At 37.8% G+C, this 12,880-nt stretch overlaps 1 protein-coding gene across 1 annotated transcript in view; it reads left to right on the forward strand.

Annotated features, from left to right (window-relative positions):
• The window catches only part of adgrb3 (adhesion G protein-coupled receptor B3), a 205,243-nt gene extending 196,923 nt beyond the window's left edge, over positions 1-8,320 (forward strand). Inside the window, exons 26-29 of the mRNA XM_016235403.1 lie at positions 510-549; positions 3,268-3,929; positions 4,664-4,699; positions 7,251-8,320. Coding sequence (XP_016090889.1) covers positions 510-549; positions 3,268-3,929; positions 4,664-4,699; positions 7,251-7,439 — 927 coding nt within the window. The 3' untranslated portion in view covers positions 7,440-8,320. The remainder of the gene's footprint in view (positions 1-509; positions 550-3,267; positions 3,930-4,663; positions 4,700-7,250) is intronic.
• The last annotated feature ends 4,560 nt before the right edge of the window (positions 8,321-12,880 follow it).

The raw sequence follows: 12,880 nt of genomic DNA on the forward strand, positions 1-12,880 counted from the left end.
TGGTTCCGGAGATGTGTGACCCGCGCAGAACCACTGGCACATAATGATCACAGTTCTCATTTATGTTTTGATTTAAAGTTACTAGAAGCATTTCACTATAATGTGGCCTCCGTTGGTGCAGATTGTCTTTGATTCGCTCATTTCGCTGCTGTTGATGGCTCCTCTATCGCCGCCTCTATTGTGATACCTGATTAATCCAATTCTATTTATAAGTGCTTTCAAAAGATGACTATTTTCTCTGTGGGATGTGGTTAGACTGCAGACACAAGCTAGCAAAATCATACAATTTGAGAAGAATCCCATGACGGCATAGATATGTTAGACTGTATTATATAATTGATGTATTATTCTGATTTTACATAGTCAGTTAGACAGGAAAATACTTGTGTGTGTGTGTGTGTGTCTGCAACTGTCAATGTTAAAATAAAGCTTCCGCTTTTATGTTGTAGTTCTGTCTAAATCAAACTCCTCTTGCATGTCTAAATTTCACTTAGTTTTTTTCCCCACAGACGGATTTTGAGAAAGACGTGGACATCGCATGTCGATCAGGTAAGAAACAGATGGTGCACTATTAATGTGTTTCCTAATTACTTCTCCTCTCCTGGGCCAAAACGGCCCAAGAGAATAAACATTCGGGTTTCACATTAGAATTATGGAGTCCCAGTGGCACCGGGCTAATCATCCAACAGGACAGTATTCAATCTTAAAGTGTAGGATTTTGTTACATTTAGATAGATACTGATACATACAATATCAGTGTTGAATCCCCTCTTTTTACGTTCACAGAATATTAAATTCATAGACTATTACATTCATTGTATCAATAATATATCAACCTAATTAAAATATTTTTTAATGCTGTTAAATTATTAAGCACACTTAACTGGCAATTTCAGTTCTGACCAGTCTTTAAATATTCAAGAAGTAAAACTTGTGTGTCTCTGAAGTACAAAAAAAGGTTTATGTTTTAGAAACTGTCCATATATTGATATTGTACATATCACAATCAGTTTTAGTCATAATTATTGTATTCCACATTGTAATTCTCTTTTATCTTTAGTTCCTCTTTATCTAGCTGCTGTATGGAATAAATATTACTATAATTTACTGTTTAATTGTCTCCCCTATGTAAAGGGTTGGTGAAGAACAATGAAGCTTTTTAGTCCCTTGAAATTGGTTCAAAACAAGATTTTTGTTTCAAGATCTAGACAGAATTGTTGTATTGTTATAATGAAAGATTGTTGTTAAAAAAATGTAATTCTTCTGACATCCAGCCAACAAAGTTCAAAACAGCATGAAGTCTTCATTACAGGCATTTTTCAGTTTGGATGTAGCATCGTTATGCCCCTAGACAGCATGGTGACTCTTCTCACATTTCCTGAAAGCACTAACTGGATTTGTTTGTCTGTCTGAAGGTGAAAATGTTGCATGATGCAACAGTCTATTAGCCAGTTATGTGTGGGATTTAGACCAATGAGATTTAACTGTGGGTAGGTCTACACAGTGTGACACCACATAAATAGAAACCAAGCAACTGATAAAATGTTGTGTTACTTATCGCAGCCAGAGCTCATTTAGACATTGATATGAGTTGCTAAATGACTTTAACTGCATAATGAGATGTCATGACAGTTGTTTGAATGTTTTTTGTGTATCTTCACTTACGGCACGTTATTTAAAGTCTCTAAAAACTAGATGACTAAAAAGGGCATAGTACATCAGATAATTAGCCTACGCTGTAGCCCTGAAATGCAGCTATGGTAACACAATTTGCTAACCCTTTTGTTTTTGTTTTGAAAATGAGTGTAATAACAGCACCCTGACTCTAGTGTTCTTCATTAAAACTGGATTAAGATCAGCTCAGAGAGTGATATTGTGTGACATTGTGTGTCCTTCATTAGGACAGCATAATAAAACTTTAATCCAAGGTTTACTTTAACTTACACAAAGAACAACGGACGATTACGTTTTATTTATTTAATTTTTTTTAGATTTTAAAATGTTTACATTTTTATAAAAATCAATAGTAAAATAAATAAAGACAGTGTAACACATTTACATATTCACTTAAATCCTAAATGTTTACGAGAGTTGGAAGGCAAATGTTCTTAAGTTCATCAATTGCAATGCTCCTAAAAATCTTTTTTTGGGGTGTAATATGACCAGGTTCTTGACAGATTTCATGAGATTCACCCTGAAAGTCCTTGTCATGAGCCTGAAGTCATTTTCTGTATTCTTCTATCAGTATTATGCTGTGCTCTTCAGACGCCATGTTGTGTGATGCATTAGTTTGGACTACCATCAGATCTGGAGGATTTTTAACCAGGCGTTGTTGTCCTCTGGTCTCCTTGTTGTTGTGTTATGAACAGTGGCAGTAATTCCCTTATGGATTCTTGGAGATAGAGCTCTGCTGCAGAGGACAGGCTGTTCTCACAGTGCTGATGCATCTTCTGTCATTGCATCTAGAGATGTGTGTGGCTCTTTCAGGTGAACAGAATCAATCCAGTCTAAATAAGGACATGTTTCTATAACAGCAGATATTGTAAGGTGGTGTATGGCTTGTGTATAGATAGTCTTTGGTGAAAAGATTGGTTTGGATGGTTAGTGCTGTTGAACATGGTGATGAAGTTGTTTGGACAGCATCTCTTGGGTGAACCTGTTTATCTTCAACCCACCATTTTTAACAAAACCAAGAAAAGTGACATACTCAGACTAGATCAAAACTCAAGTTGTTCAAACCGCACTGAACTGGTCAACCAAGTCTTGATAGTTAACCTGTTCATCTCCAGTTCTAATTTTTTTACAAACCTACGAAGTTGGTTTGGTTTAGGGCAAAACACATTTATACCAGCGGCATAATTTTGGTCTATTTTAAAAGATGACTGAATTAAAGTGAAATAGGTTCTTGCTGACTAAACGAGTTGGCCCACAACATGACATGTCCTTCAACCGGGATAAACAATTATTCTCTTTTGAATCTGCTTGAGTCTGTCTGTTTTCAAGATGTTTGCCACTAGAATTGTAGCTTTATATGTTATGATCACTTGTTTTTGGGGTGTAGGGTAAACATCATCTTTCACTAGTGCCGTTATTGTTGGATATGTTAGTATTAACACTTCAGCTGTGTGTTCAAATGTTCAACGTCTGATTGGCTGTATTGCTTGTTGCTTTTAAACTGTTTATTTTCAGTTCTAAATCAACATTTAAAGCATAGCTTACATTCTTGCGTCACACACTTTCACTAATGATGTTCCTTCCTACCTGCAGCCCTCCACAAAGACATGGGCTCCTGTCGAGCGGCCACCATCACCGGCACCCTCTCCCGCATCTCTCTCAATGATGAGGAGGAAGAGAAAGGTCCCGACGGGCTCAATTACTCCACATTGCCTGGCAACATCATGTCTAAAGTGATCATCCAGCAGCCCTCTGGACTTCACATGTCCATGGGCATGGGCGATCTGGGAGAGCAGTGTTTGGACAGCACGGCAGACATGCGGCGAACCGTATACCTGTGTACAGATGACGCCACCAGGCAGAGCGAACAGGAGCTGAGTGCCCACAACCTGAGTGGCCACCCTCAGCCGGGGCAGATGGAAACAGACTACATCGTCCTGCCTCGCAGTTCCGTGGCGGTTGGGTCTAGCAGCATTCCCACCCTGCTGAAGGAGGACAGCAAGATGAGCATGACCATGGACTCTCTGTCGCACGACAGGTTGATGCATTACAAGATGGGCACTGAGTTTAACCTCGGGCCCTCGGGGATGGAGCACATGGGAATGGAACAGCAGTACCCCGTCCAGGCCGAACACATGCAGAATCTGCCCTTCGAGCCACGCACGGCTGTGAAGAACTTCCTGGCAGAAATGGAGGAGAGCGGAGGACTGTCACGTAGTGAAACCGGTTCAACTATATCGATGAGCTCTTTAGAGGTGCGAATTTGAGTCTGGCCTTGGGTGTAGACAGTTAGACAGAAGTAAACTCCACACATGTACATGAACACAGATGCATCTAGATGCACAAGTGTGATTTTACTCGATGCACACCGATTTAGTGCAATTCATAATGTAGTGCATTTTTAGTTTTGCCAAAATGGTCAGTTTGTGATGACATTTTGTTTAAAAATTACAGTATTAAAAAAACAATTGTCAAAAAGACATTTTACTGAAATGTTTCAGTAAGATCATTTAGAAACATTAATTTCATGCCAACTTTAAATGGATAGTTCACTCCAAAAATGAAAATTGTCATCATTTACTCACCCATATGTCGTTCCAAATCTGTATGGCAGATTTTGTAGAAGAAAGCAGAATATGTTTTAAAAAATGCTTTTCTTTGTCCATATCTGTTTTTGTTGTTCAGAGTCAGACAACATCCTCTTTTGTGTTAAATACGTCCAACGAGACTGAACCGGTCAAGCATTTGTGCCTGCGTTTGCATACTTCTTGTAGACCGGTATCGACCGGCTGCCTTGAGGGGAAAATACATTTGAACCTGATCCATTTTCTGCAAAAAGCCTCAAGGCATACAAGCCTAGCTCTGATGCGCAAGGAACATACTTGCTCATATATGTTTTAGAGATGGGACCAGATTTCAGCAGATTATTTCTCTAGGTTTCGTAATATCTAACTACATTATTTTTGGTCTTTCTGTCTTGGTTCTACAGAGAAGAAAGTCGAGGTACCAGGATCTAGACTTCGAGGTGAGCGAAACCTTTACTTGGCGAAGTGCATGCGTCAGGGCCATTTGTTGCATTTGTGCTTCGCCCCTTTAATTTACTACTACTTTGTGTAGCACTTAAGCTTATTGGAGAAGCATGTCCTGACACAACTGCGATTTATGAAGCGTTGTGTGGTTTAGTGTAAAAGCAATGCTGTCAGCCACCACATATTCCCATTTTATCCTTTTACATCCCCTGACTTCAAGCTGAAAATCAAAAAATAGCCTATATATTTTCACGTTTTTAAGGTCACTCTGCAGTATCCCCTAGAGCATTTCAGCCCTTTACCAAAAAATGAAATTGAATGTCAAGTGCTACCACTGACCCTTCATATATGCCAGTGCTTTTTTCATAACCTTGTCAAAACATTCAGCCAAATTTTCAGGGTGAGCACGGCGTTTTTATACAGTGATAAATTCTTTGAAAGTAGCCAGGTTTTTTCCTGTTGCAAAGTTCTGGTTCTCAGCTTGACTGAACTCCAAATCCCACCCCCCTCCCCTCCCACCCTTGCCATTACAGAAAGTCATGCACACCAGGAAAAGGCATATGGAGCTGTTCCAGGAACTCAATCAGAAATTTCAAACCCTGGACCGATTTCGAGACATACCAAATATGGGCGGCATGGTGAGTAAGAGGAAACGGGGTTCAGTGTGTCTCATTACTGAATACTAGGGGGGTGCCGCGTTGTCTATGTTTAGCTGTGTCTTCTGGTGGCGCCCCAATCTTGTGCACAGGAAGTGAGTGACTGAAGGAATTAATAGTTGTCCACCTAGAGTATTCATGTGTAAAAATAGCACCCGGGGGGGGGGGGGAAGAGGAGGGGAGGTATTAAGAGATGAGAGAGGAAGAAGAGAAGAGGAAGAGCGACTGAGCCATCATTGTGATCCATGCTCATGCATTCATTCAAACACAAGGCTGTAAGCTGCTAACATGCTTATTATTTCCTTTTCTATTGGCTAATCACTGCTTGGCAAATGCACGGGACAAAAAAACAGTTGATTTGCTTCAGATATTGGAGAGGTTCTCTGTGCTTTCCGCAGTATGATGCACCAATTATCTGTAATTGTAAGGCTGGTGGGATTTTTGATTGGAGCAGGCCAATTGCAACACAATCACATTTCATCAGCCAGCACCATGCAGTAGAGGAACTTTCAGTGTCATTTTGCGTCCAGCTGACTGGAACTGTGAGGTTCACTCTGTTCATCAATGAAGAGATTTTCAGATGTGTTTTTTAATTAGCTCATCCTCAGTATAATAGCCTAAAATTCATTTCCTGCTATTACAGTAGTATGCATTTCCAGTGATTGGATCACAGTTGAAATGCTCTCGACCTCAATAAAAGCCAATGCACTCCAGACGCAGTGACCGGATCACTGAAAATACATTCTGATTCTGTTCGATGCAGGTGTAAATGTTAATGTGGTCTTGCGATCTGGTCACCTGATTTAATGATTTATTCCACTTTAGACTGTTAATCCAATGTAGATTCGCAAGAGCACTTTTTTCTTCCTTTTTATTCACTTGTAATCCCCATTAGCATTCGTTACTGTGAGAATGTTTCTGAAAGAAGGGAATAGACCGAATGCCTTTTTAAGCAGTCAATATAACTGAAAGCATTTTGATTTATCCATCAGTGTAAATGATGGAAATGTCTGTTTAATGCAGCTTCTAAAAGTGGCGTTTCCATATTGTGCAGCTAAGTGCAATCAGATGCAAGAGTCCAGATACGATCCTGATACGAAATGCATGGCTTACACTTTACAATGAGGCTCTATATTGTAACATTAACTAATGCATTCATGAACTAACAATGAAATAGTCCTCTACTGCATTTATTAATCTAGGCTAATGCTAATTTCTACATTTCAAGTCATATAATTTAGCATTAATGTATCATGAAAGAACACGAATTGCCAATGAACAATAGTATATTAATAAATGGTGTAAAATGGTTGATTCTTAATTCAAGAGCCCTAATGCATTAGTTAAAATCGAACCTTATTGTTCCGTGTTGGAAATGCATGTTTATGTCGGGTGTATATTCATGTAGTCATAGCAGAATTTTGCCATTCACTGCCTGTTGCTTAGTAACCGCTGGAAGAAATGATTTTGTGTTTTTATTCCCTTGAAAAATCTGAGATGTTCCTGAATCTGGAAACACTCCAAACATGCTGTTAGGTCAAACACTTTGATTATCGAGCTCTGGGTGTGTATGTGCGGCCCCAAAAATGTTTTTGGGACACAAATGTATGAATGTCATTGTGTTAATGAACAAAATATCAAGTCAAGTGACATGACATATCATTTCAAGATTGGGGTGATATTTTTGATCTAATGCGGTGACTTTCATACATTTCATATGTTCGAATATTTTTAGGGCCACTGTGAGAGAACATGAATTAAAGCTTGATGATTCATGTCCATGTGAAACTTCCAGTTATCATAAAACGAGTCACAATAATGAGAAACCATATTGAGAATATTGCAGAAATGTAGTATTTCTGACACGGCGGCTTCTCGTCCTTTTCCGTAGGACAAGGCAATGCTAAACAAGAACCCCTGGGAGAGTTTCAACCTGGCAAGTGAATATCAGAACTACGCCACAATGAATGTACTAGAATCAGACACAAAGAACTCTCTGGAGATGACTAACGCTGAGTGGGAAAAGTGTGTCAGCCTCCCTTTGGACGTCCAGGAGGGAGACTTTCAGACAGAAGTCTGAGGAATAATGAAGCGTTAGCAGGGACGCGGATGAAGGTGGACATATTTTGCACTGAACAAAAACACGGAAGACTTCTCATGCAGCCTTGGAAAGACATATCTGGATTCTAGGAGTCTAGCAGGGACAATATGTGCCAATAAGATTTTAAAACAAGGAAGGACAGACGGATGAAAAGATGTTAGAAAAAGACAAAAAACAACAACTGTGTTATCTTTTTTTTGTATTCTCACTCGTGTATTTAGTGGGGGGCAGACATGTACAATATCGAACATCATGTGTTTCAAAAGTAACCAGTTGGAAAATAATCGGTTCCAAAAGCGTTATCTTTCCAAATGAGACCTCAAAGAGAAAACGACACGACGTGATGTCCACCCACGAGCGGCGGCTGGGTTCAGTTTTTTTGTTCGGCGGGAGACGAGCCCAGGAATACAATGTATATACTTGCGCAGGTTTTTAAAAAGTTTATAACAAGTCCGTTTGGCCATTACTACACTTTTTACTTTATAATATGAAAAGACAAAACTATTCAGAGGCAAAGAGGATTTTTTTTTCTTTCATTTAAAAACGAATGTTTGTCGAGCTACATTCTTCATTGCTTTAAATGCAATAAAGGTAATACTCACTTTTTTATGAATAATATATTTCAAAACTTTAATACTGCAGAATCTGCCTGGAAGCTCAGTAAAGCTCTCTCATCTGCAGCCCTGTATAAAATATTTAAAAATCAAAAATGTTGTATGGTGTAAATAAAACTTTTGTCTACATATGTTTTACTTGTGCCAAGCTTATTTTAATGAGAAAAGAGAAAATTGCCAACTTGATGAGAGTTAGCGAAAAATGTTAACATTTGAAAAAGGAATGTAAATAAAAGAGGAAATATGTTCGTACTGCTTCAGAGACCTTGTCGACTTACTCCTGTGTAACGCTGTGTGTCTCTTTTCTGGACACACGAATCCCTGTGGACATCCTCTCAATCTCAAGGTCCTTCATTCAACAGCAGCAGAAAAATGCTCTATAATGACTTGTCAGACCTAAAGGCAAATAACAACAGGGTATTTTTAATGGCCATTAGTGGAAAGGAGGAGACGTGTGTGGCCCTGGCTATAAAAATAGCACAGCGGAGCTAAAAATAACAGAAAGTGTAGTCACTTCGGGGAAACGGCGTGCCACATATGTCGTACCTTATGTGCAATAACGCTATCAGCCGAGGAACTGACAGGATAGAACCGAACCAGAAATACTACCAAAACCTCTTGGATTTTAAGATAAGTTTACAGTTTAAAGGCGCGAGGATTGTTTAAATTGAGTTGTTTTCTGTTTTTAATGGTGCATTCTTCCAATGGCATGATATTTGACCATCTAAATCCCTCAAAACAAACAATCTTTTGAATTTGGAGGCAAAACTGTTATATCTTTAGCATGAGGCTGATAGTGTTCGTTCATATTAGTGTTATTTGTACAACAGCTGAAGCGAAGAGGCTTTTTCCCACAGAAAGACGAATAAGCAGAGCTCACCTGAAACCCAAAAACAGAAAAGGGCCGTGCTGTCACGTACCGCAGCTACTTATAGACCTGCAGCTCCGGATGACGTCAGGAGCATCTGTTTAGTGCTATAACTCATCCTGTAACATGTACTGTTTTGGAAATCTGGTATATCATTATGCATTCCACACAGTGAGACTGTCTACAAACTCGTGTCATGACTCACACACCTTGTCAGTCCCAGAGACCATGATTCAGGCCCGTCAAGCCGGACCGCAACAATACTCCGGGAGATAGTTTTGGAGCTGGCTGGGATTAGATTTAATACTTTTGCCAGATACGACTGAAGGCTCACTGATGACAGATGGGACAGTAAAAGCGGTTCAAAAGGGATTATACTCCTAAACTTCAGCTTACCTTCAGATATAGGCCTCAAGTGCCGTCATCTCACATGTTGATATGCATTAAAATCACACATGTAAATCCCGGATTAATCCTCCACTCTATTGAAGAGACTTTTCCGTGTGGAAAGCAGTTGGTTGTTTATACACTGGCAGACAAAAGTTTGGAATAATTATAATTTTGGAAAGAAGTCTCTTATGCTCACCAATGCTTATTTGATTAAACACAGTAAAAAAATAAATTAATAAATAAAAAAAATATTTATATGTGTGTGTGTGTGTGTGTGTGTGTGTGTGTATATATATATAAAATTATTATTATTAAAATTTTTAATTACTGTTTTATATTTGAATATATTTTAAAATGTAATGTGATGGCAGTGCTGATCCTTAAGAAATCATTCTAATATGCTGATTTGCACCTCAAGAGTATTTGATCGAAAGTGACAGTAAAGAATGACAATGTTACAAATATATATTTCAAATATATTTTGGTGTTCAATGAATTTCATATTCATCAAAGAATCCTGAAAAAAATGTATCAAAGTTTCCACACAAATATTAAGCAGCACAATAGTTTTTTTTCCAACATTGATAATAATAAGAACCATTATTCATAATTGTGCACTGATAATAATTGAGCACCAAAACATCAATCAGAATGATTTCGGAAGGATCATGTTACACTGAAGACTGGAGTAAAGATGCTGATAATTCAGATTTGCCATGACAGAAATTAAAATAGAAAACAGTTTTTTTAAATTGCATTCATATTTCATGATATTACTGGTTTTACTGTATTTATTGATCAAATAAATTCAGCAAAAAAAATTGTTAATCTTAATTATTCCAAACTTTTGGCTGCCAGTGTAAATATGATTATAGGACAGAAAACTGAACTTTGCAAAGTTTGGATGACACTCAAGAACTTATTTAAAGTAATTAAGACTTAATTTGTTAGTTGTCTCAAACACAGCAGACAGCGTGAAAAACAGCTTGACATGCTCATGTAAAGTGATTGTTAGTTTAACTTTGGAGAAGATTGCAAACTAATGATGCATATTAACAGACAAAGCGTTCATTAGTGCACAAATGTTGACCTCCGAGGTTAGAAAACACTGTAATGAGATGTGGAGGAAGAGGCGGGTGGTACTGACATTGACTGGAGATGTCACCGTATTAAAAATAATAAAGCCCATTATGACAGCGACCAAACGTGATGACACATGCAACGGATCCCAGGCCCCGTTCTCCATTCTCCACGGCTCAAAATGAAAATACGTTTGTCCTCCTCTGTTTTTCAATGTGCAAATCAAAATGTCAAATCTATTACATTACAGGCCGGCGGGAAATCACGGCAAATGAAATTCAGCACACACGCACAGTGAGTGTGCCCTGGTGGGTGCTTGTAAGTCCAGCAGGGGACACATTGAGCGGTGGATCAGACTCATGCAGGAGAGGGAATTGAAGCGCAAGTCAACACAGACTCTGTATTCTCACTTGTGCTCAACTTCCATTCATGAGCAGAAGGGACCGCTGTCAGTGTGAACACGTAAAACATTTTCTAATAGAGCATTTGATGTTATTTTATGATTGTTGTTGTGTCACATATTCCAGAGTCCAGATTACTTTCATGGAAAGCTAGGAAATAAACTCTTAAGCTTGGCCGTAGTAAGAAATCGTGGAAACACTTTGCTTTAAGACCTCATGTACAATGCATTATAAAGGTATTCATAGTGTATGTTGTCAAGCATTAAATATTTTCATAAATTATTGTAACCAAAAATCATAATATTTGCAGTTTCCTTGATACATCTGAAACTGGCTGTTTGTCATATGATTTAATGCATTGTATTTTCCCAAGGAGTAACAATGAATAGATAAATATGATTATGTGTTATAATAACTGTGGTTACAATGCTATGCATTATTTGGTGCATTACAAGGCATACATACTTTTATAATGCATTATATAGAAAGGCTTCAAGTCTTATGAAATCATATTAAACTTGTTATTGTGTCTATCTAAATGTAATTAAGATGTATTAATAGAATTGGTGGAATTTATATATATATATACAGAAGTGTAATAAGATTTTGATATATATATATATATAATTTATACACACGCACACATGCAAGGGTGTGTATATATATATATATATATATATATGACCTTTGTAAAGGGGTTTGAAATAATGAATGAATTCAATTCAACACTGTCTGTTAAAGTTGAATGATGAAAAAAGGAAAGGGTCCAAACGATGGTACTTCCTGGGTGTTGTTTTTATTTAATTTTATTAAATTAAATTAAATTAAATTTTTATGTTATTTTATTGTAAACAAATTGTGTTTTATTGTGAAGAAGAAGAGGATAGATTGTACCTTTGAAATTGCACCTTATTCAGGGAAAGTGATGATAAAAAATATTACATTTAAAAAATATAGAACGTATGTATTCTATACATACATATTACATACACACACATATATATATATTTTTTTTTTTTTACTATATTTAGCATATATTTGGTAGCAGTGGTTTCAGCACCATGGACAGCAGCATGTTGGTTATAATATTTAGACATTTGCAATTATTAAAATGTATTCATGTAATTGTATCGTTAAAGTATCAAACCACGACGCATTTATTTTGAAGAAATATAGCACACATATTTTAGTGTGACATTTTGGGATCACTATGAAGATCAATGACAAATTGGATACTTTACTTTGCATACTATACATGGCATCTTAGGCTTAATCTTACATTTAGCTTGAACACTGGCAAATAGTTGAACTGTTTTTGCTTTCTCTAGGAGTCAAATTATGTAATGCGTGAAGAACAAACATTTGCCTGATCAGGAATGAAGAATTACCAGAGTAAATTATTCCATGGAGAATAAACTACAGCATCGTCTAGTCGGCTTTCCAAAGGCAATGATATACTCAGCTGACACAGTTTGAACCGATTCATGCAAATTAATCTAACCTAAGCTATTTTTGCTTGTGAAGTTAAAATCTGAGATGCTATTAAACCATCTTTCTTTCATAAGCCACTGATTCAAGCGTCCTATGAAACAGTCTGTAATGAGGACATAAACATTCATTACTCTTCAAGTACATACTGTAGTTAGGAGACATTCAATTATTTCAATGAACACTGCAAGTCCCAAGTCGTTCTCTAATTGCTTTGAAGCAGAGGCCTCTGCTAATGGCTCCCTGTAGGACGAGCTTGTGTTTTATTCAGCTGTATGACTCCCCAGCTGCCAGCAGCTGTATGGACACAGTTTAACAGCGCTCATAATGGCAAAGGACATCACACAGCAACTACCAGTTTCTATTCTCTGACCTCAGACCAAGTAATTATCATCCCCACAAGGATGGCCTTTTCTGCTCCAGATTGGCTGCTGCTGTTTCAGGAAATGGTCAGTAAAGTGAAAGGCTCAGGAACTGGTCGGGTCTTCATGAGACTCGTGACAAAGGGGACAATTATAGCAGACCTTATATGTTAATCATTCATACTTCCTGTTGGGATGGGAGGAGGGGGGGGGGGGG

This window comes from Sinocyclocheilus grahami, unplaced genomic scaffold (assembly GCF_001515645.1).
Source record: "Sinocyclocheilus grahami isolate Dianchi unplaced genomic scaffold, SAMN03320097.WGS_v1.1 scaffold466.1, whole genome shotgun sequence".
NCBI classification, from domain to species: Eukaryota; Metazoa; Chordata; class Actinopteri; order Cypriniformes; family Cyprinidae; genus Sinocyclocheilus; species Sinocyclocheilus grahami.